This window comes from Bombina bombina, chromosome 4 (genome assembly GCF_027579735.1).
Source record: "Bombina bombina isolate aBomBom1 chromosome 4, aBomBom1.pri, whole genome shotgun sequence".
NCBI classification, from domain to species: domain Eukaryota; kingdom Metazoa; phylum Chordata; class Amphibia; order Anura; family Bombinatoridae; genus Bombina; species Bombina bombina.
Window position 1 is genome coordinate 627,630,991 of NC_069502.1, and position 25,597 is coordinate 627,656,587.

At 36.8% G+C, this 25,597-nt stretch overlaps 1 protein-coding gene across 1 annotated transcript in view; it reads left to right on the top strand.

The window, feature by feature from the left end:
- The window catches only part of NMBR (neuromedin B receptor), a 619,461-nt gene that overhangs the window by 477,389 nt on the left and 116,475 nt on the right, over positions 1-25,597 (top strand). Inside the window, exon 2 of the mRNA XM_053712118.1 lies at positions 6,415-6,763. Within this exon, the coding sequence (XP_053568093.1) occupies positions 6,415-6,763 (349 nt within the window). The remainder of the gene's footprint in view (positions 1-6,414; positions 6,764-25,597) is intronic.

The following is a 25,597-nucleotide window of genomic DNA, read 5'->3' on the forward strand; positions in this document are numbered from 1 at the left end:
TTATCTCCCACTCCCTAAACCTTCTGGCCCTAACAGAAACCTGGCTCTCTCCCCTAGACACAGTATCTACTGCTGCTTTGTCACATGGGGGTCTCCACTTCAGCCACACTCCTAGGTCTGGTAATAGACAAGGAGGTGGTGTAGGTATTTTACTTTCCTCTCGTTGCACCTTTCAACAAATACATCCCATCTCTTCCCTCACATTTTCCATTGAAACCCACATGATTCGCTTATTCTCTCCTTATTCTCTCATCTTTCTATACTTGTTGCAGTCATATACCATCCTCCTGGCTCCTCAACTCAATTTCTAGATCACTTGGCTGCCTGGCTATCTTATTTCCTTTCCTCAGACCCCCCTTCCCTCATTCTTGGTGACTTCAACATCCCTCTTGACAATCCCACTGCCTCCTCTGCAAAACAACTTCTGCAACTCACTTCCTCTTTCGGTTTGTCACAATGGACTGATTCTACCACTCACAAAGATGGTCACTCCCTTGACCTGATCTTTAGCTATCTATGCACCCTCTCAAACTTCACAAACTCCCCCTTTCCTCTTTCTGACCACCATCTCCTTACTTGCAACATATCATCCCTCCCTACAACTCTCCCCTCCTTCTGCTCCTCACACCAAACTTGCACAGAAGCATTACGTCATTAGATCAACAACAGCTTTCTAATTCCCTCAAACCTCTCCTCGCATCCTTCTCCTCCTTTTCATGCCCTGACCAATTCTATCTGCCACTATAATTCCACCTCTACATCTGTCCTTGACAATCTCGCCCCTCTTACCATTAACTCGGACAATCAAACACTCATCCTCAGCCCTGGCATACTCCTTCTGACACGATACCTACGCAGATGTTCCCGTACTGCTGAGCAGCACTGGAGAAATCTAGGAGTTCAGCTGATTTTCAACATTACAAATTTATCTTGAACTCCTTCTACTCTGCCCCTTAATTTCCATAAGCAACACTATTTCTCTACTCTTAATCTCGATCTTTCTTCAAACCCAAAACGTTTGTTCTCCAATTTCAATACTCTTCTTCGCCCTCCCCCACCTCCTATTACAATTTCTCTGTCAGCTCAAGACTTTGCAAACCACTTCAATAACAAAATCGACTCCATCAGAAGTGAAATCAGCTCTCAACATAATTCCATTCTCTCACCCCCCCAAACGCTCTCAATCAACCACAACCCACATAACCTTAAACTTAGCTCATTCTCCCCTGTTACTGAGGAAGAAGTTTCAGCACTTATACTGCGCTCTCACCTCACTACCTGTCCCCTTGACCCTATCCCCTCACAGCTACTCCCCTCCCTCTCTGCCACCCTTACCCCTATACTCACACACACTTTCAACCTCTCCCTCAGCTCCGGTATATTTCCCTCATCTCTGAAACATGCACTGGTCACACCTATCCTCAAAAAACCTTCCCTTGATCCTACCTCCCCATCCAACTACCGCCCTATTTCCCTCCTCCCTCTTGCATCAAAGCTTCTCGAAAAACTAGCTTATGCACGCCTATCCCATTTCCTTACAATAAACTCCCTCCTTGACCCATTGCAATCTGGATTTTGTCCCAATCACTCCACAGAGACAGCAATTGTTAAGGTTACCAGCGACCTACTTACAGCAAAATCAAAAGGCCACTTCTCTCTGCTTGTCCTCCTTGATCTGTCCGCAGCCTTTGACACTGTTGACCACCCTCTCTTGCTCCAAACCCTCCAATCCGTCAGCATATGTGACATAGCCCTCTTGTGGCTCTCTTCCTACCTGTCAAACCGTACCTTTAGTGTAGCCTTCTCTGGAGCCTCCTCTGCCCCGTCACCACTTTCTGTCAGATTACCGCAAGGCTCTGTCCTCTGTCCCCTTCTCTTCTCAATCTACACGTCATCACTAGGTTCCCTAATAAAGTCCCACGGTTTACAATATCATTTGTATGCCAATGACACCCAAATCTACTTCTCTGCACCAGACCTTTCTCCTTCCTTGCTAACCCCTGTCACTAACTGTCTTTCTCACATCTCCAACTGGATGTCCTCTCACTACCTCAAGCTAAATCTCTCCAAAACTGAGCTCCTTATCTTCCCCCCTTCTTCTAAACTCTCCACCCCCAATCTCTCTATAACTGTCAACAACTCCATAATTACCCCTACCCCACATGCCCGATGTCTCGGGGTCACATTTGACTCAGATCTTTCTTTCACTCCTCACATTCAGTCATTGGCTAAAGCCTGCCGCTTCGAAGTTCCAACTTAAAAAGTCTCTAAAATGAGACACTTCCTTACACAAGACACAACTAAGATTTTAATCCACTCTCTCATTCTCTCCCGCCTCGATTACTGCAACTCTGTCCTCTCTGGTCTCCCCACCTACCGCCTAGCTCCTTTACAATTACAATCCATAATGAATGCCTCTGCCAGACTCATCTTCCTTACACGTCGCTCTTCATCTGCTGCACCTCTCTGCCAATCTCTTCACTGGCTTCCTCTTGCCTTTAGGATAAAACACAAAATTCTCATTCTGACATACAAAGCCCTCAACTGCACTGCTCCCCCCTATAGATCAGACCTTGTCTCCAGATACTCTCCCTCCCGTCCCCTTTGCTCTGCTCACGACCTCCTACTCTCCTCCTCTCTTGTCACCTTATCCCACTCCTGTTTACAGGACTTCTCCAGACTGGCTCCCATCTTGTGGAACTCTCTGCCTCGCTCCACAAGACTCTCTTCTAGTTTTAAAAGCTTCAAGTGCTCCCTAAAGATTCTACTGTTCAGGGATGCATACAACCTACTCTAACTTTTCTTTATACCAGTTCCTCTCCTCCATTGCTATCCCCTGAACCCTCTTAGCATGTAAGCCTAAGAGTCCAGCTGTTTGTTGATCACCTTCTCAAGAGCTGACTACAACAGTGCAACTCTTGGCAGGGCCCTCTACCCATCTGATCCCTATAATTGTTTTGTTGTACTCCGCCTTTGTTAATAGCGCTGCGGAATCTGTTGGCGCTCTACAAATAACCGATAATAATAATAATATTACTACTTTGCAACATCCCTAAAAAAACAAATTAAAATATGTTGAGTGATATATTAAATCTACTGAAATAGCAACCGTAATATCATAGATTAAGTCACTGGAATTTTTAAATACACAGTAATCACCTTGTAATTACAATTGTTTTCTGCAATTTTCCAATAGATTTTCATATCAGCAGAGTCTGAATGTTATTAGAACAGACTAACACCTTGTTTGCTGTGATAGTTTTTCAAAGGTCAAACTCGAACCACCATTTTCTTTACTTTGAGGAGCTAATCAAGATTTGAGTCTGCAATAACAGGGCATCTCTATGATAAGATAACAATCCATACATTAGGGAGAAATGAGTGGCAATGTTAGACTTGTTAAACTTGCAGTGTGTTATTTCTGTTGTAATTAAGGACTAGAAAATCTAAATTTCTCAGCCTGAAATTACAGGAAAAAGAGGCAAAATAAATAATGAAAGTATATTCAGTGATCTTAATAATGACATAATAGCTGGGGTAATAAGTTATATGTTTTGATTTTGTTATCAATATAAATCGTTTGACTATGCGGAAATGTATTCTATCTATTCAGCAAATGCATATCATTATAGTTACCCCATCTCCCATTAAATTGCTGCAAAAGATAGGATGGATATTTGCATATGACATCAAAGTTTAATGTCCACTAAACTGTTTCTCAATCGCGGTCCTCTAGTATCCCCTAGAGGCCAGGTTTTCATTATAGCTGAACTAGAGCACAGGTGTCACCATGGTTACTAACCTGCTCTCACCCATCAGCTGATTATTTCACCTGTGCTCTAGTTCAGCTATAATGAAAACCTAGCCTCAGTCTAGGGGTACTTGAGGACCGCGGTTGAGAAACACTGCCCAAAAACCATAGTGAAAGTATTTGATTAATGTTGAGTATGTCACACTGCTAAATGTAATCAGTATTAATTTCTTCTTGTATTCCCATAATTACCACACAATGAGTTGAGCTAGGCTAGGAGTTTTGTAGTGTAAGTATATATCTTAAATTGGAAATAAATAAATTATTAGCCATAAACTCTGGGGGTGAATAGGAAAAAGTAATATTAAACTGGTGGCCAGAACTTCCTTAAAGTGGTTTCAACTGCTAACTATTCTAAGGTTCTTCCACCTGTGCCTGTACCTATCTTCAGATCTGTTCTCCTATTTAACCCTTTACACAAGATGGCTAGTGAAGCACCACATTCTCATACCATCTCGGAGTTCACATATTCTTGTACCTTGTGAAGGAAGAAGTGAACATTCAAAACTCAGTAATGTTGACAAACTTTTTTACAGCTGGATCATGAGCTTTAGGTTAGTGCACACAATACAGAGTGGCAGATTTAAATGTTTGCACTTTTAATACACGGTTTAAAGCTTAAAAGCTCCATTACATATTTACAAAAGGCACGTGAATAATGTAAAGTAATTCAGCCCCACACTGTATCATTCACCCTAATTTTAAGTGAACATTACAACTGTCAAAAGCAGAATACTTCCACAGGTCTTTGAATACACACTGCTTTTGTGACAGGGTGCAAGAATATGTAAGCTCCAATATGGTGGTACCCAGTGTGAAACCTTTCATGATTCAGATAGGGCATGTAATTTTAAACAACTTTCCAATTTACTTTTATCACCAATTTTGCTTTGTTCTCTTTGTATTCTTAGTTAAAAGCTAAACCTAGGAATGTTCATATTATAATTTCTAAGCCCTTGAAGGCCGCCTCTTATCACATGCTTTTTTATTTGCTTTTCACAACAGGGGAGAGCTAGTTCATGTACACCATATAGATAACATTGTGATCACGCCCGTGTGTTGTGGCAGACACTGCACTAATTGGCTAAAATGCAAGTCAATAGATAATAAATAAAATGTCATGTGATCAGGTGGCTATTAGAAGATTCTTAGATACAAGTTAATCACAGAGGTAAAATGTATATTTATATAACAGTGTTGGTTATGCAAAACTGGGGAATTGGAAATAAAGGGATTATCTATCTTTTAAAACAACACAAATTATGGTGTTGACTGTCCCTTTAAATTAAAAGAACGGCTTTGAACAGAGCTGCAGACACAGGAGGAATACAATAGCATAATGAGCAGCAATCATGGCATTGTAGTTGTTCTCAGCAGTCATTTGTGGTAGAAATTAGCACACAAAAAAATAATATTTTTGCACAAGTCTAAACAATTACATTTCTGTCAGTTAGCCAGGTATCAGTGATTCATAATTTGCTTTTTTTTTTTTTAAGCAAAAAATAATATACAATAACATTTTATAACAGGAAGAAAATCTTTATATTTTACCTTGTATTATTAATATAATCTTTTATCCTTCCATTCCATTAATAGAATTCACTATATGAGTAATATCTGTTTCATAACATACACTGATTGTGTTAATATTTTATGCCTTAATATAATAATGTCATCACAGATAAAGGTCTCCATTATATCATATAGAATATGTATCAAATTTAATATAAATTTCCTGAGAAGGAATTCAGAAGAGCAGTTAACAGCCGCCACTTACCTTTTCTATTAAAATGTCATAAACGTCTTTGAATTTTCATCAGCTATTAATTTTAATGTTCTTAGAGACAGAAAATAAAATATGCATGTACTATATTTAATGAGAGGAATAACATTCTGTCAAAATTCTACCTATTACTTGAACATTTTTATGCTAGATTCACTTTGTGGAACATATAGACTAAATTGCTAGCTAATGTATTTCTTGTTAACTAAATGAACAATAGGACATAAAATTACAAAGAGCAATACTAATATACACAGTCCAAAAGAATACTAATACTGTTTAGCCCTATCATTGCATTCTATATCACATTATACTTTAACTATAACAGAAAATTGTATTTTTCTCCTTCACAAGCCTAATGTGAAAAAAGTAGCTTAATTTCATACAGTTGACACAAACTCCTGAGGCATAAGTGTTTATGACAGCTCACAGCTGGTGATTTTAAATGTATACAGGAACTGAGGAATTACAGAATTAGGAAGAATATCTACTTTGATGATCAAATATGGATAGAATGTATTATAATGGGTACATCTAATAGGTACATTATCTGCTGCTCTGTATATCAATTACTTCAAAACCACAAAAAGGTAACATGAAACAACACAACAGTGTTATATCCTTATTACATTCTTGTTCGGTTTGCTTCTTTACTGCAAAGCTCTTACAAATAAACCAAATATGCAACCCTGGCTTCTCAAATATATTAACAGCTTTTTTTTATAAACTATAATATTAAAAATCACCTTTTAATAAAAAAATTTTTTTGCTTTAGATGTTTAATCTCTGTTGTTTATATATGCATTCTCTATCTTTTCAGATACAAAGCTATTGTCAATCCAATGGATATCCAGACATCAAGTGCTGTTCTCTGGACTTGTTTAAAAGCTGCAGCCATATGGATCATTTCCATGCTTTTGGCAGTCCCTGAAGCAGTGTTTTCTGAAGTGGCACACATCAATGGAACAGACAATGTCAGCTTCATAGCATGTATTCCATACCCACAAAATGAGGAGATACACCCAAAGATTCATTCTGTCCTAATTTTCTTGGTCTATTATCTCATCCCACTTACCATTATTAGTGTTTACTACTACCACATTGCAAGAACTTTAGTTAAGAGTGCACACAACATTCCTGGAGAGTACAGCGAGCATTCTAAGAGACAGGTGAGCAATTGCAGCTTCTTAATGTACTACAACAGAGCTTGACAAATCTTGGAGACAGGTTGCCATGGCTACTACAGCTTTACCTCTAGCTGATAACTCTGTATTGTTATGTGTATATTTGTATGCAAATGTCTTTGTCTGGCAATTAAAATGTTGTTCCTGGACCATATGTTGGCCATTATATTTAAAAATATCACATGGAAGTTTTCTTGATCTCTTTAGTAGGCTAAATGGATCATCCATTTACAGTGACAACGTCTGTGGAAAGGGTTTTGAACTCATCTTCATTATTCCATATGTGAGCAAATACATTTGCATTTACATAGGGGAAGGTAGACATCTATATTTGCAGTCTTAATCATGATTTTGTTCCTTTTTCTTTAAACATTTTTAACCTTTTCTTATATATTTCATGATACCTATAAAATTTGCTAACTGTTTAAAAATGATGCACCATGGGCCAGATTACAAGTTGCGGGCTATTAATCGTATAGTTTGCTAGAAGTAATGTTTTGCACTTGTCAGGCATGTCATGAAGGACTCATGATTTTCTTAGATAAACCAGAGCTCTATCATAAGTAGTTTGTAAGCTTCATTGGAAATACTTTATTGTCTATGGCCAGTTTATTGTCCCCAACCTGTCAACCCAGAGAGTGGTAGAAACACAATGTCTCTATCCAGGCACTGGCCTGAGGTCAATTAGGCGTTATTGTTGGATCAAATTAGAATACGATTTCATGAATATTAGGCCTTTCAGACACCTCTTCTGCTGGACATGCCATTTTTGATATCAAAATAATCCTCATGACATCATAGGGGGTTTGCCTATCTGTATATTTAAATTAGATATACATAACATAAATTATAAAGTGTTCTATAATATATCAGCTAAGGATTCAGAGCTTTATGAAATGTCATAAAAGAGAGTGGTGAGTACTTCCCTGGCCCACACTCGAAGGAGGTTTGGTCAAGAAATTTAATATCAGAGTTAAATTTATATAACTTTGATTTCAACAATATAACTTTGTTATTTTACAAGGGGATAACAGTGTATCTGACCATTTCCTAATTCCATTTATCTGGAGACAGACTTTGGGTAAAGTTAAAGGATTCGGTTATTTCTCCTTTTTATTTTAAAAATTGCTTTGTGTAAATTGTTTCTGAACTGTCTTTTTATATAGATGCACAGCGAGCCCTTTTTGCTCAAAATAAAAGTTCCTTTATTAAATTTTGCCTTTCTCTAATATATAAACCACATTACTGAAAGAGACTGGTAAAATTAGTACTTTGTTTTTCTTTTGCCTAATGTTTGGTAAATTGTATTTTTGGATTTTAATTTGTTAGTCTTGGTTTTCCTTAAGATTTTCCATAAAAACTTTAAGTGGTAGCAGCTTAGAGATAGTTTAGTTTGGGTAGCATTAAAGGGGAGTTTTACATTTCTATGTTCTTAACATAGAAGATTTTAGAATTTTTCTTATTAAATATATTTTTCTGTATAAATGTAATAATGTTAATGTAAAATAGATATCTATAGCTATATACAGTATCTATTGTAATATTTATACAGATTTAGGCTTATACAGATGTGTTGAGAAATATGTATTTACACTAAAAAATAGATTGTTCTGTAAGTGAAGAACATTAGAATGTGAAATATTAATAACTCCTGTCGAGTTAGCACGCAAGTGATAGGTGTTAGTTTTTTTTTCTTCTGCACTCTCCATTGACTTATATGGGGAGAATACGTTATCGCATTCACAATATTGCGAAGTCCTTTGGTTAGTGTGCATCGGGGTTCACTCGTGTGCAAACTTTTTATTTTCAAGTTGTAATACTCGCTGTGATGACCAGGGTTAACCAATAAATTTTATTGTAAATACATATTTCTCTATACATCTATATAAACCTATACATGTATAACTATTACTATAGATATATAGGTATAGATATATATTTTACATTAACATTATTACATCATACAGAAATACATATTTAATAATAAAAATTCTAAAATCTTCTATGTTAAGAACATAGGAATGTAAAATATGCGTATCGCGCTTTGCGTTTTGCACTTTAGGTCTAACGTGGTGTCAGGTTAGTGCACATTAAGAATTGCTAATGAATTGAAATATTACATTTAAAATGTTTAAAAATATTAATAATTGTTAAACATTTTTTACACATGCCGTAAATATATAAATTCTATTTTGAATTCTTTACAGTATGTATAATACTTTTTAATAATTATTATTAATATTTTTTAATATTTTATATGTAATATTCAATAACATGCATTGAGGTTAGCAATTCTTCCTGTGATCTGATAATGTTAATGTAAAATAGATATCTATACCTATATATCTATATGAATAGATATACAGGTAGAGGTTATATATAGCCCTTTGCAGTCAAACAATTATCAAATACCATATATATCTTTTAACCTTTAACCTTTCTTTAAATATTTTTATGAATTAATTTTTATCAGACAGTGTTTATTATGAGTGTAACTTTAATTTACAATGGATTTATGTTGTGTTTAGTGCAACCTTTTTTTTTTTCATAAATAATTTTTATTGAGGTAAAATTCACAGAGCAATGTTACATGTGACATGTTCAACAAGTGTATGAAAACAACAGCAAGGTAACAGACAACCTTCCGGGTTAGACACAATACATGCAATGGTTGGGAATCAATACAATATATGGTCAACCCATGAAGGTATAAAACTCAGATAAAGGATTTTTAACAATTTATTTATTAACAGCTATTAGTGGAGTAAATATTATAAGGGAGTTGTATTGCAGAGACTAAGTCAATGCGCTTGTTAAATTCCGCTTGCGTACCTAGGGGTTAACAAAAGTCTGTTTAACAATCTTCCATCAGGGAGTCCCTTAGGAGAACCGGGATGGTGGGGAAGAGGGGGGAGGGGAAAAAAATATGACCTGCCAGTCTCAGGGAGTGGGGGAATAGTACAGTCCCCTCCCAACTGGTACGGTCAACAGTTGGTATTGGCTACTTTCCTCTTACATGGAGTGGATCTTGCCTTCCCCCAGTGAATCCCAGGGCCCCCAGATCAGAGCATACAAGGCTATTTGTTGGCGGGAGCTATATACATAACTCTCCATAGACCGAAAATAAGAAATAAGTTGGATCAAGGCCTGCCGTTTGGGGGGGTTAGGTTTCTTCCAATTTCGAGCATTAGTAGTTTTGCAGCCATCGTGATCGTTATCAGGAGAGCGTGTCTGGGCGCAAAGAGGGTAGTGCATACTTTTAATGCACTACCCTTTATACAAGCTTTTCAGTTGTGCTAAGCCAACCGAGCCGTAAAATGTGATTACGCTCTTGTGATCGCATTTACTTTAAACTTGTGATCCGTGCACTATTTCCGCCGCAAGTAAAAGCCCGATATTGCTCTTGTACAACAGTTAGCACACCACTTGTAATTTAGCCCAATATCAGGTTATCAATTTTTTACTTGTTTATGTTTATACTCATGTGCTTGTTTTGCTATAGATATTTAAGATAAATGCTAAAGTGAATCATTTACATTCAAATGGGAAACTTTCCAAATCATTTTCTCATATCTTTTTTAAATTGCATAATAAAAATGTGGAAGTACATTATTCATTTTCCCAGATGGCATGCAAAGAGATGTTAAAAGATATAAGATCAACATAAAATATATTTCATTTCATTGAAATTAAAATACACATTGCTCCTCTTGCATTTTCAACTGAAAGACAAATAAGATATCACCAAATAAATTGCAAAATAAAGATTTTTTTTATCATACGAGATGCACAAAAAGGGTCAGTTTTTACCACATGCTGTTTTTTATATATATAAAAACCTTACGGCTAGATTTTGAGTTGGGCGGTAGCCGTCAAAACCAGCGTTAGAGGCTCCTAATGCTGGTTTTTACCGCCCTCTGGTATTTGGAGTCAGTCAGTGAAGGGTCTAACGCTCACTTTGCAGCCGTGACTTTTCCATACCGCAGATCCCCCTACGCCATTTGCGTATCCTATCTTTTCAATGGGATCTTTCTAACGCCGGTATTTAGAGTCGTGGCTGAAGTGAGTGTTAGAAATCTAACGACAAAACTCCAGCCGCAGAAAAAAAACAGTAGTTAAGAGCTTTCTGGGCTAACGCCGGTTCATAAAGCTCTTAACTACTGTGTTCTAAAGTACACTAACACCCATAACTACCTATGTTACCCCTAAACCGAGGCCCCCCCCACACCGCCGCCACTCTATTAATTTTTTTAACCCCTAATCTGACGCTCCGTACACCGCCGCCAGCTACATTATCCCTATGTACCCCTAATCTGCTGCCCCTAACATCGCCGACACCTACATAATATTTATTAACCCCTAATCTGCCCCCCCAACGTCGCCGCTACCCTTACCTACACTTATTAACCCCTAATCTGCCGACCGAACCGCAACCGCTACTATCATAAATGTATTAACCCCTAATCCGCCTCACTCCTGCCTCAATAACCCTATAATAAATAGTATTAACCCCTAATCTGCCCTCCCTAACATCGCCGACACCTAACTTCAAAACATTAACCCCTAATCTGCCGACCGGGAGCTCACCGCTATTCCTAATATATTTTTTAACCCCCTAAAGCTAAGTCTAACCCTAACACTAACACCCCCCTAAGTTAAATATAATTTTTATCTAATGAAATAAATTAACTATTATTAAATAAATTATCCTATTTAAAACTAAATACTTACCTGTAAAATAAACCCTAATATAGCTACAATATAAATTATAATAAATTAACTATTATTAAATAAATTAATCCTATTTAAAACTAAATACTTACCTGTAAAATAAACCCTAAGATAGCTGCAATGTAATTAATAATTAGGTACAATAGCTATTAAATAGTTATTAACTATTTAATAGCTATTGTACCTAGTTAAAATAATTACAAAGTTGCCTGTAAAATAAATCCTAAAATAGCTACAATTAAACCTAACACTACACTAGCAATAAATAAATTAAATAAAATACCTACAATTATCTACAATTAAACCTAACACTACACTATCAATAAATTAATTAAATAAAATACCTACAATTATCTACAATTAAACCTAACACTACACTATCAATAAATTAATTAAATACAATACCTACAAATAAATACAATTAAATAAACTAACTAAAGTACAAAAAATAAAAAGAACTAAGTTACAAAAACTAAAAACATATTTACAAACATTAGAAAAATATTACAACAATTTTAAACTAATTACACCTACTCTAAGCCCCCTAATAAATAACAAAGCCCCCCAAAATAAAAAAATGCCCTACCCTATTCTAAATTAAAAAAGTTCAAAGCTTTTTTACCTTACCACCCTGAAAAGGGCCCTTTGCGGGCATGCCCCAAAGAATTCAGCTCTTTTGCTGTAAAAAAAACCCATACAATACCCCCCTAACTTTACAACCCTACCACCCCACATACCCCTAATCTAACCAAACCCCCCTTAAATAAACCTAACACTAAGCCCCTGAAGATCTCCCTACCTTGTCTTCACCTCACCGGGTTCAGCGATCAGTCCAGAAGAGGGTCCGAAGTCTTGATCCAAGCGCGGCTGAAGAACTCCATCATCGGGCTGAAGTCGGAAGTCATCATCGGGATTCAAGTCTTCTATCAAGCCGCATCTTCAATCTTCTTTCTTCCGAGCGGAGCCATCTTTTCCCAGCCGACGCAGATAAACCTCCTTCAAGCGACGCCTACTCGCCGAATGACGGTTCCTTTAAATGACGTCGTCCAAGATGGCGTCCCTTGAATTCCGATTGGCTGATAGGATTCTATCAGCCAATCGGAATTAAGGTAGGAATATTCTGATTGGCTGATGGAATCAGCCAATCAGATTCAAGTTCACTCCGATTGGCGGATCCGATCAGCCAATCAGATTGAGCTCGCATTCTATAGGCTGTTCCGATCAGCCAAATGGAATGCGAGGCTCAATCTGATTGGCTGATTTCATCAGCCAATCAGAATTTTCCTATCTTAATTCCGATTGGCTGATAGAAATCCTATCAGCGAATCGGAATTCGATGGACGCCATCTTGGATGACGTCATTTAAAGGAACTGTCATTCGGCGAGTAGGCGTCGGTAGAAGAGGATTGTTCCGCGTTGGCTGGAAAAATGATGGCTCCGGAGAAAGAAGATTGAAGATGCTGCTTCATAGAAGACTTCATCCCGATTATGGACTTCTTCAGCACCCGCTTGGATCAAGACTTCAGCCCGATGATGGATTTCTTCAGCCGTCCGCTTGGATCCAGACTTCAGCCTGAGGATGGACGTCACTCTTCAGCCCCCCGCTTGGGCTTGGATCAAGACATCGGAGGCTCTTCTGGACAGATCGGGACCCGGTGTGGTGAAGACAAGGTAGGGAGATCTTCAGGGGCTTAGTGTTAGGTTTATTTAAGGGGGGTTTGGGTTAGATTAGGGGTATGTGGGTGGTGGATTGTAATGTTGGGGGCGGTATTATATGTTTTTTTTTTTACAGGCAAAAAGAGCTGAATTCTTTGGGGCATGCCCCACAAAGGGCCCTTTTCAGGGCTGGTAAGGTAAAAGAGCTTTTCTATTTTAATTTTAGAATAGGGTAGGGCATTTTTTATTTTGGGGGTCTTTGTTATTTTATTAGGGGGCTTAGAGTAGGTGTAATTAGTTTAAAATTGTTGTAATATTTTTCTAATATTTGTAAATATTTTTTATTTTTGTAACTTAGTTCTTTTTTTTTTGTACTTTAGTTAGTTTATTTAATTGTATTTATTTGTAGGTATTGTATTTATATTAATGTATTGATAGTGTAGTGTTAGGTTTAATTGTAGATAATTGTAGGTAGTTTATTTAATTTATTTATTGATAGTGTAGTGTTAGGTTTAATTGTAACTTAGGTTAGGATTTATTTTACAGGTAATTTTGTAATTATTTTAACTAGGTAACTATTAAATAGTTCTTAACTATTTAATAGCTATTGTACCTGGTTAAAATAAATACAAAGTTGCCCTGTAAAATAAATATTAATCCTAAAATAGCTACACTATAGGAATAATTTATTTAATAAGAGTTAATTTATTTCGTTAGAATAAAATTATATTTAACTTAGAGGGGTGTTAGGGTTAGAATTAGCTTTAGGGGTTAAAAAATTTATTAGAGTAGCGGTGAGCTCCGATCGGCAGATTAGGGGTTATTACTTGAAGTTAGGTGTCGGCGATGTTAGGGAGGGCAGATTAGGGGTTAATACTATTTATTATGGGGTTATTGAGGCGGGAGTGAGGCGGATTAGGGGTTAATAACTTTATTATAGTAGTGGTGCGGTCCGCTCAGCAGATTAGGGGTTAATAAGTGTAGGCAGGTGGAGGCGACGTTGAGGGGGGCAGATTAGGGGTTAATAAATATAATATAGGGGTCGGCGGTGTTAGGGGCAGCAGATTAGGGGTACATAGCTATAATGTAGTTTGCCGTGGTGTACGGAGCGGCAGATTAGGGGTTAATAATAATATGCAGGGGTCAGCGATAGCGGAGGCGGCAGATTAGGGGTTAATAAGTGTAAGGTTAGGGGTGTTTAGACTCGGGGTTCATGTTAGGGTGTTAGGTGCAGACTTAGGAAGTGTTTCCGCATAGCAAACAATGGGGCTGCGTTAGGAGCTGAATGCTGCTTTTTTGCAGGTGTTAGTTTTTTTTTCAGCTCAAACAGCCCCATTGTTTTTCTATGGGGGAATCGTGCACGAGCACGTTTTTGAAGCTGGCCGCGTCCGTAAGCACCGCTGGTATCGAGAGTTGCAGTGGTGTTAAATTATGCTCTACGCTCCTTTTTTGGAGCCTAACACAGCCATTCTGTGAACTCTAAATACCAGCGGTATTTAAAAGGTGCGGGGGGAAAAAAAGCGCGCATAGCTAACGCACCCCTTTGGCCCGCAGAACTCTAAATCTAGCCGTTAATGTCCAACAATAAGCACTACTATGTTTGTCATTGATCAAGGTTATATTACTTTGCAATTTTACATTGATGTCTAAACAGTAAAATAAACAACTTACTAAAATGTAATGACCTTTCATTCTCTTCGTCTAGTTTAATCAAGTGTAGAATGTATTTTTTAAACTCAATTCATTATCCACTGATGCAACATAGATTAGCATTCTAATTTACCTGTAAAAGCCTTTCAGATCACTTTACTATCAAGGCCTATGGAATACTTGTAGACGTAAAATAACAGGAGCAATGATCTAAAGAAGCATAATGTTCATTTATTATTTTAGAGCATGAATATCTGCACCAATATATCATTTTAATGGTTATTTACTTGCATTGTGATCCTCTTTCCTGGCAGATACATACACATGGGAATGATTTATCCCCCTGTTTTCAACATTTAAAGGACAGTCTACAATATAATTTAAATTGTTTTAAAAGATAGATAATCCCTTTATTACCCATTCCCCAGTTTTGCACAACCAACACAGTTATATTAATATACTTTCTTTCATGTAATTGGCAAGAGTCCATGAGCTAGTGACATATGGGATATACATTCCTACCAGGAGGGGCAAAGTTTCCCAAACCTCAAAATACCTATAAATACACCCCCACCACACCCACAATTCTGTTTTACAAACTTTGCCTCCTATGGAGGTGGTGAAGTAAGTTTATGCTAGATTTCTACGTTGATATGCGCTTCTCAGCATGCTGAAGCCCGGTTCCTCTCAGAGTGCAGTGAATGACAGAGGGGATGTGTAGGGAGTATCACTTATTGAATGCAATGGTCATGCTAACGGGGATCTATTTCATAGGTTCTCTGTTATCGGTCGTAGAGATTCATCTCCTACCTCCCTTTCAGATAGACGATATACTCTTATATACCATTACCTCTACTGAATCTCGTTTCAGTACTGGTTTGGCTCTCTACTTTATGTAGATGAGTGTCTTTTGGTAAGTATGTTTTCTTTTACTTATGACACTCTCAGCTATGGTTTGGCACTTTATATGTAAAGTTCTAAATATATGTTTATACTTATATTTGCCATGACTCAGGTTAATCAGTATATTTCCTTCTTACAGACTGTCAGTTTCATTTTGGGAAATGCATATGAAAAAAATTATTTCTTACCTGAAAATTTTTCAAATTGACTTTCTTTTCTAAATTGCGGGCTGTTAGGCTCGTGGGAGTGCAAAATGCTATACATTTATTGCGTCATTTTGGCGAAAGACTTTTTTGGCGCGAGAATTACGTTTGTTGATGTAATGACTCATTTCCGGCGTCTTAGTTGGCGCCGAGAGTTTTTCACGTAGTTGCGTCATCTATGATTGCTTGTGTTTGTTGCAGACGTTTTTGGCGCCAAAAAATATTTTGTCAGTTGGGCGTCATACTTGGCGCCAGATTTTTGACATTACTTAAGTCATTATTTCTTTTTGCTTCTGGTTCTGTCATATAAGGAAATTGATAATTTTGCTTTATATGTTGTTTTTTCTATTACATATTGCAAGATGTCTCAAGCTGACCCTGTTTCAGAATCTACTACTGGAATCCTGCTGCCTGATGTCGGTTCTACCAAAGCTAAGTGCATTTGTTGTAAACTTGTGGTAACTGTTCCTCCGGCTGTAGTTTGTGTTAGTTGTCATGATAAACTTTCAAAAGCAGACAATATTTCCATTAGTAGTAATCCATTACCTGTTGTTGTTCCTTCAACATCTAATGTCAGATATTCCTGTTAATGTGAGAGAATTTGTTTCTAATTCTATTCAGAAGGCCTTGTCTGTTATACCACCTTCTAATAAATGTAAAAGGTCTATTAAAACTTCTCATAAATTCGATGAATTTTAAATGACCGACAACATTCTGATTTATCTATCTCTGATGAGGATCTCTCTGGTTCAGAAGATTCTGCCCTCAGGATATTGACACTGACAAAAACTTCATATTTATTTAAAATGGAGTATATTCATTCTTTATTAAAAGAGGTGTTGATTGCATTAGATATGGAGGAGACTGTCCTCTTGATATTAAAACCAGTAAACGTTTAAATTCGGTTTTTAAACCTCATGTAGTTATTCCATAGGTTTTTCCAGTTCCTGATGCTATTTCAGATGTAATTTCTAGGGAATTGAATAGTCTGGGTACTTCATTTACTCCTTCTTCAAGGTTTAAGAAACTGTACCCTTTGCCAACTGATAGATTGGACTTTTGGGAAAAGATCCCCAAAGTTGATGGGGCTATCTCTACTCTTGCAAAGCGTACTACTATTCCTATGGCAGATAGTACTTATTTTAAAGATCCTTTAGATAGGAAGCTTGAATCTTATCTTAAGGAAGGCTTATTTATGTTCAGGTCATCTTCTTAGGCCTGCTATTTCTTTGGCTGATGTTGCTGCGGCTTCAACTTTTTGGTTGGAAACTTTAGCGCAACAAGTACCAGATCCTAATGTGTATAGCATTGATAAGCTAATTCAACATGCTAATAATTTCATTTGTGAAGCCATTTTTGATATCATTAGAATTGATGGTCAGGTATATGTCTTTAGCTATTTTAGCTAGAAGAGCTTTATGGCTTAAATCTTGGAATGCGGATATGACTTCTAAGTCAACGTTGCTATCTCTTTCTTTCCAAGGTAATAAATTATTGGGTTCTCAGTTGGATTCTATTATTTCAACTGTCACTGGGGGGAAGGGAGCTTTCTTGCCTCAGAATAAAAATCTAAGGGTAAATTTATGGGCTGCTAATCATTTTCGTTCCTTTCGTCAGAATAAGGAACCATAAACCTAACCCTTCCCCTAAAGGAACGGTTTCCAATTGGAAGCCTTCTCCAGTCTGGAATAAATCCAATCCTTTTTAGAAAATCAAAATCAGCCCCAAGTCCACATGAAGGTGCGACCCTCATTCCAGCATAGCTGGTAGGGGGCAGACTAAGATTTTTCAAAGATGTGTGGATCAATTCAATCCAAAATCATTGGATCCAGAACATTGTTTCTCAAGGGTAACAGAATAGGTTTCAAGGTAAGACCCCCTGTGAGAAGTTTCTTCCTCTCACACATTCCAGTGAACCCAGTAAAGGTGCAGGCTTTCCTGAAGCGTGTTTCAGACCTGGAGTTATCCGGAGTAATTGTGTCAGTTCCCTTTCCGGAACGGGGTCTGGGGTTTTATTCAAATCTGTTCATTGTTCCAAAGAAAGAGAATTCTTTCAGACCAGTTCTGGATCTAAAATTTTTTAATCATTATGTAAGAATACCAACATTCAAAATGGTGACTATAAGGACTATTCTGCCTTTTGTTCAGCAAGGGCATTATATGTTCACAATAGACTTACAGGATGCATATCTTCATATTCCGATTCATCCAGATCACTATCAGTTCCTGAGATTCTCTTTTCTAGACAAGCATTACCAATTTGTTGCTCTTCCTTTTGGCCTAGCAACAGCTCCAAGGATCTTTTCAAAGGTTCTCTGTGCCCTACTCTCTGTAATCAGAGAGCGGAGTATTGCGGTGTTTCCTTATTTGACAATATCTTGGTACTTGCTCAGTCTTTACATTCTGCAGAATCTCACATGAATCAACTAGTGTTGTTTCTATCAAAGACATGGTTGGAGGATCAATTTACCAAAAAGTTCCTTGATTCCTCAGACAAGGGTAACCTTTTTAGGATTCCAAATAGATTCAGTATCCATGACTTTGTCTCTAACAGACAAAAGACATCTGAAATTGGTTTCAGCTTGTCGGAACCTCAGTCTCAGTCATTTCCCTTCAGTAGCTATGTGCATGGAGGTTTTAGGTCTCATGACTGCAGCATCGGACGCGATCCCCTTTGCTCGTTTTCACATGAGACCTCTTCAGCTTTGTATGCTGAGCCAGTGGTACAAGGATTATACAAAGATATCACAATTAATATCCTTGAATCCCAATGTTCGACTATCTCTGACTTGGTGGTTAGATCACCATCATTTGGTTTAGGGGGCCTCTTTTGTTCTTCCAACCTGGACTGTGATTACAACAGATCCGAGTCTTTCAGGTTGGGGAGCGGTCTGGGGATCTCTGACAGCACAGGGGGGATTGGAAATCTCAAGAGGCGAGATTACCAAAAAATATTTTGGAACTTTCAGGGCTCTTCAGTTTTTGGCCTCATCCTGAAGAGAGAACCGTTTATTTGTTTTCAGACAGACAATGTCACAACCGTGGCGTATGCCAATCATCAAGGTGGGACTCACAGCCCTCAAGCTATGAAGGAAGTATCTCGGATACTTGCATGGGCAGAATCCAGCTCCTGTCTAATCTCTGCGGTCCATATCCCAGGTATAGACAATTGGGAAGCGGATTATCTCAGTCGCCAGGCTTTATATCCGGGATGAATGGTCTCTTCACCAAGATGTGTTTCTTCGGATTGTTCAGATGTGGGGGCTTCCAGAAATAGATCTGATGGCTTCTCATCTAAACAGGAAACTTCCCAGGTATCTGTCCCAGGTCCAGGGATCCTCAGGCGGAAGCAGTGGATGCGTTGTCACTTCCTTGGAATTATCAAACTGCTTATGTCTTTCCGCCTCTAGTTCTTCTTCCAAGAGTGATTTCCAAAATCATAATGGAACGTTTCATTTGTACTGCTGGTGGCTCCAGCATGGCCACACAGGTTTTGGTATGTGGATCTTGTCGGATGTTCAGTTGCCAACCTTGGCCACTTCCATTAAGGCCAGACGTTCTATCTCAAGGTCCATTTTTCCATCAGGATCTCAATCATTAAATTTGAAGGTATGGAGATTGAACGCCTAGTGCTTAGTCATAGAGGTTTCTCTGACTCAGTGATTAATACTATGTTGCAGGCTCGCAAATCTGTGTCTAGAAAGATTTATTACAGAGTTTGGAAGACTTACATTTCATGGTGTTCTTCTCATAAATTCTCTTGGCATTCTTTTAGAATTCCTAGAATTTTACAGTTTCTTCAGGATGGTTTGGATAAGGGTTTGTGTGCAAGTTCCTTGAAAGGACAAATCTCTGCTCTTTCTGTTCTATTTCACAGAAAAATTCCTAATCTTCCTGATATTCATTGTTTTGTACATGCTTTGGTTCGTATCAAGCCTGTCATTAAGCCAATTTCTCCTCCTTGGAGTGTTAATTTGGTATTGAGGGCTTACAGCCTCTTCCGTTTGAGCCTATGCATTCATTGGACATTAAATTAATTACTTGGAAAGTATTGTCCCTTTTGGCCATCTCTCTGCTAGAAGAGTTTCTAAATTATCTGCTCTTTCTTGTGAGTCTCTTTTCTGATTTTTCATCAGGATAAGGCGGTTTTGTGGACTTCATTTAAATTTTTACCTAAAGTTGTGAATTCCAACATCATTAGTAGAGAAATTTGTTGTCCCTTCATTGTGTCCTAATCCGAAGAATTCTTTGGAAAGATCTTTACATTCTTTGGATGTGGTAAGAGCTTTGAAATATTATGTTGAAGCTACTAAAGATTTCAGAAAGACTTCTAGTCTATTTGTTATCTTTTCTGGTTCTAGGAAAGGTCAGAAGGCTTCTGCCATGTCTTTGGCATCTTGGTTAAAGCTTTTGATTCATCAATGCTTATTTGGAGTCGGGTAAGTCCCCGCCTCAGAGGATTATGGCTCATTCTACTAGGGTCAGTTTCTACTTCCTGGGCTTTTAAGAATGAAGCTTCTGTTGATCAGATTTGCAAAGCAGCAACTTGGTCTTCTTTGCATACTTTTACTAAATTCTACCATTTTGATGTTTTCTCTTCTTCAGAAGCAGTTTTTGGTAGAAAAGTACTTCAGGCAGCTGTTTCAGTTTGATTCTTCTGCTTACAATTTCAGTTTTTTTCATTATAAAGATTAAAATTTTTGATTTTGGGTTGTGGATTCTTTTTCAGCGGAATTGGCTATCTTTATTTTTATCCCTCCCTCTCTAGTGACTCTTGCGTGGAGTTCCACATCTTGGGTATTTGCTATCCCATACGTCACTAGCTCATGGACTCTTGCCAATTACATGAAAGAAACATAATTTATGTAAGAATTTACCTGATAAATTTATTTCTTCATATTGGCAAGAGTCCATGAGGCCCACCCTTTTTGTGGTGGTTATTCCCAATTCATTGTTGATGCTTTCGCCTCCTTTCTTATCACCCCACTTCTTGGCTATCGTTAAACTGAATTGTAGGTGTGGTGGGGGGGTGTATTTATAGGCATTTTGAGGTTTGGGAAACTTTGCGCCTCCTGGTAGGATTGTATATCCCATACATCACTAGCTCATGGACTATTGCCAATATGAAAAGAAATGAATTTATCAGGTAAATTCTTACATAAATTATGTTTTTTACCTCAGTGATTACCTTGTATATAAGCATCTTCTGACAGCCCCCTGATCACATGACTTTTTATTTATTTATTATCTATTTACTTGCATTTAGTACTGTGTTGTGTTAACTCTTAAATAACTCCTCCGGCGTGAACACAATGTTATCTATATGACCCACACGAATTAGCAGTCTCCTGTTGTGAAAAGCAATAAAAAATCATGTGATAAGAGATTTCCTGTAGTTTCTTAGAAACAAGCAGAAATTTAGAGGTTTAAATGCTATAAAATATATTATTATATCAATATTGGTTGTGGAAAGCTTGGGGAATGGGTAGTAAAGGCATTATCTATATTTTTAAACAATAACAATTTTAGTGTAGACTGTCCCTTTAACAATCAGTGAACTATGAGGGAGATTACAAGTTGTGTGACACGGCTATACTGCTGAAAAATTGGCCTTTACTTGTGAAATTGCATGAAGAGGAGGCCCTGCGTTGGATGTCAGCAACATCGCCGATCCTGCTCCGCACTGCATCAGCTCCGCAAACCCATGGATGAAGATGGAAGAAGGCACCGCGACACTGGGATGAAGATTGAAGAAAGAGCCGCCTGGAAGAAGACCTTTCACTGCCGGACTTCAGGAATGGTGAGTAACTATTTTGGGGTTAGTGTTAGGTTTATTTATATTTTTTGGGGTGTTTTTTAGATTAGGGCTTTTTTTGATTTTTAATAGGCACTAAAGAGCTGATCGCCCTTTTAAGGGCAATGCCCATACAAATGCCCCTGCAATAGGTAGCTTAGTTTTTTTTTATAGTTAGGTCTTTTTTATTTTGGGGGGTTTGGGTGGTTTGGGGTTGTACTGTTAGGGGGTAATTTGTAGTTGTTTAAGTAAAAGATCTGTTAAACTTAGGGCAATGCCCTACAAAAGGCCCTTTTAAAGGGATATTGACAGTTTAGTGTTAGATTAGGGGTATTTTTATTTTGGGGTGTTTTTTTTGTTTTTATAGGGGTATTAGATTAGGTTTCATTTTTTTATTTTGGATAATTTCATTTATTATTTTCTGTAATCTTAGATTTTTTTTTATTTTTTGTAATTTTAGAGTTTGTTATTTTTTATAATGTTAGTTTTTTTTTTCCGTTGTGTTTTTTAATTTGGGTTTTTTATTTTTGATATATATATATTTTTTTAAATAGTAATGTTAGGTTTATTTATAGTTTAAGCTTACGTTTTATTTATTTCACAGGTAAGTTTTTATTTATTCTAAGGTAGTTATATTAAAGTTTAATTTAAAGTTAGGGGGTGTTAGGTTTAGAGTAATTTTTTAATTTAGGTAGTCACAATGTGGATGTTTGGTTGTTTAGGGCTTAGTAGGTTTAGTTTAGTATTTGCGATGCGGGGGGGGCAGCGAATTAGGGTTTAATATATTTATTTGGTGTTAGCAAAGCAGGTGGATGGCAGATTAGGGGTTAATAGGTTTATTGTAGTGTTAGAGATGCTGGGTGTCGGATTAGGGGTTAATAGTTTTATTGTAGTGTTGGTGATGTCGGGACGGCAGATTAGGGGTAAATATCTTTATTTAATGTTGGAGATGTTGGGGGCAGATTAAGGGTATTTAGACTAGGGGTTTATGTTTGGGTGTTATATTTATAATAAACTTTCTTGTCTCCATAGACATCAATGGGAAATGCGTTATTGCGATCGCCAATCCGCAATCGCAGGTGTTAGTTTTTTTTAACACATTTTCTCTATTGATGTCTATGGGGGGATACGTGCACGAGCGCGTCAAGTCAGGACTTGGCTTTTGTGCGGTATGGAGCTTAACGCACTATGCCGCACAACAAAAGAAAGTTTTTTTGTAACTTGTAATGGCTGCGGTATTGAAATAGTGGTACGGACCCATTTTGCAACTTTTGTACACTATGCTATAATGCACTACTTGTAATCTTGCTCATTGATTTTTAAACAAGCAACATACTTTCATAAATGATGTGATCCAGTTTATACCAGTCATATACAAATAAAATATTTAACTCCCTTTTTATCATTATCGCACGCTTAACCATCTGTAATCTTGCTGATAAATCTTTTGTGCCTGTGGTGGCACATGGTTTTTCCATGTACATCCCTCTGGTACTTTATAGTAAATCTCTTCCTGGGCAAAATTAAAAAATATGTCCCACCTTCAAATTCTTCTACTCCTGGACCTTCCATGTAGACATCTACATGCTTTCATACACACCCATATACTAACACATGCACACACACAGGTATCCATAGAAATCCACAAAACACAAGCAGGTAGACATGTACATTTGTTTCATTACAAATGCAAATTCATTAACAAAACATGCATTTTTTTTATATTTACAAAATATTTATTTTATATTTACAAAACGAATATCTGAACGAATACACCACAACATTTAAGGAAAATAAATAAATGCTGATGAAATTCATCAGTATTAATTTGTTTTCTTTAAATTACCTTAGGGGTTAAAAATACTTACCTCTAGTGTGCTTGAAAACCACTCTAATCCTGACCCTTCTTCACAGAGTCCCGGGGCGCACTGATAGGAGGCTTAGCGAGTCGGATCGCATATCCTGCACTAAAGGTGAATGATCTTTTTCACCTGTAGCAAAGGAACATTTTCATTTGTTTAAGGAAAATAAATGTTTAATGTATATTTAGTATTCGTTTAGTTTAAAACTAAACATATACCAAATAGCATGGCAGCCAAATATTTGGAAAATTAAATTTTCTGAACCTAAGCTGAACCTAATTTTTTGCTCGTGCACATGTCTATAAACAAGCATCTATAGACACCGACTTAATTATAACAATTAATTATACTACTGGTGCACATAAGAAAAGTGATGCAATATGAAAAGTAAAGTAAATGTCCTAACTGAAAAACAATATTAAATTCAAAATAAACAATTCAAGTGTTAATCTTATACAATGTTATTATATCATTGAACTCATAAAGGAAGTCATTTGAATGAAACAGGAATTTATTTCTGATAAAGAAGTTGCTGGGATGGAAATAAATAACAGTAAATAATATTAACTAAAAGCTGACAGGTTTCATGCTACTTGTTTATTGATATAAGAGGTTAATAAATTTCTCCCAGTATGAAGATATGAAAAATACAGCTATGACTGTAATTACTTAATGTGAATCTTCTGTGGATAATACAATGGATATTGCTCCTTATCTTTCTCCAAAAAAATAAATAAAAAAAACAGGACCTTCATATGAATTGTTTTTTTTACTACAAGCAGCAAATGCTGAGTATCTAAATACTGTAATTCCATGCATGCATTTGTTGCACAGTTTATTTGAATGTAATAATGAAGTAAAATACATAAAACACACACTTTTCACAATTTGAATAGTATGATACAAATGTTTGTTCAATTGTTTGAATTTTTTGTTCTATTTTTGTTTGTTCAGCTTTGAAAAATGAAATACAAAATAAAAAATAGAGAAATCATAGACTGACATTCCAGTTTCGTTTGAGAAGTATCACTGTGTGCCTTTAATGGTATAGTTTATGACATAACGTCTATTGTCGTTATTACTATACTTTATAATATATTTTTATATAATTCCAACAGGAGGATCAACATGTACAACATTACAGGTACATTATACTTGTAAACACATAGGGCTAGATTATAAATTAAACGCTAACTGTTGTGTGCAAGCAAAAAGGGGTTTATCGTGGGTGTTTGAGCTTGTTGGAAGTAGTGCACGTATTACAAGTTAAAAGTAAACTCATTCACTCGAGCGCAATTGAATTTAATGCGGGTTGGGATAGCGCGACTTTAGAACTCTGGTTATGCTTGAATTAAATGTTGCACAAAACACATTAAAAATACATGGAAAAGTACAAAAAAGACAAAAAGGAACAAGTGCAACCGCGATTCACTGTATCTTTTATTTACGTCAGACACTTGACACTTGGTAATGCACTTACAAGATTAAAATGAATATAAGCCTTAATATCACCACTCTTGCTTCCCAGGTACTCGGATATGGCTGTCCGTTATATTTTTTGCTATTTAGTTGTTGATCTTTCGCGTTCTAGTCCTACCTGTTTAGATTTTTCTATTAGTTCATCTTTATAACCTCTTTGTTTAAATATTTCACATAATATATCTGCCTCTTTAATGTAATCCTCATCCCTAGTACAATTTCTGTGAATTCATCTAAATTGTCCTCCCATGATGTTGTTTTTCCATGCAGGCAAATGACCACTGCCTGCATGCAAAAAAAAACATTCCTATCTGTGGTTTTCCTGAAATTTGTGGTAGCTACTTTACCATATTCATCCACAAACAAGATTAAATCCAAAAATTCAATTTCTGTCGCTGTGATGGTTCTAATAAAATTCAAATTATATTAATTACTGTTCATAAATATTATGGATGACTCAGCTTCTTCCTTAGTGCCTCTCCATATCATTATAATATCATCTATAAATCTGAAATATCTGTGGATATTAGACTTACAGCGA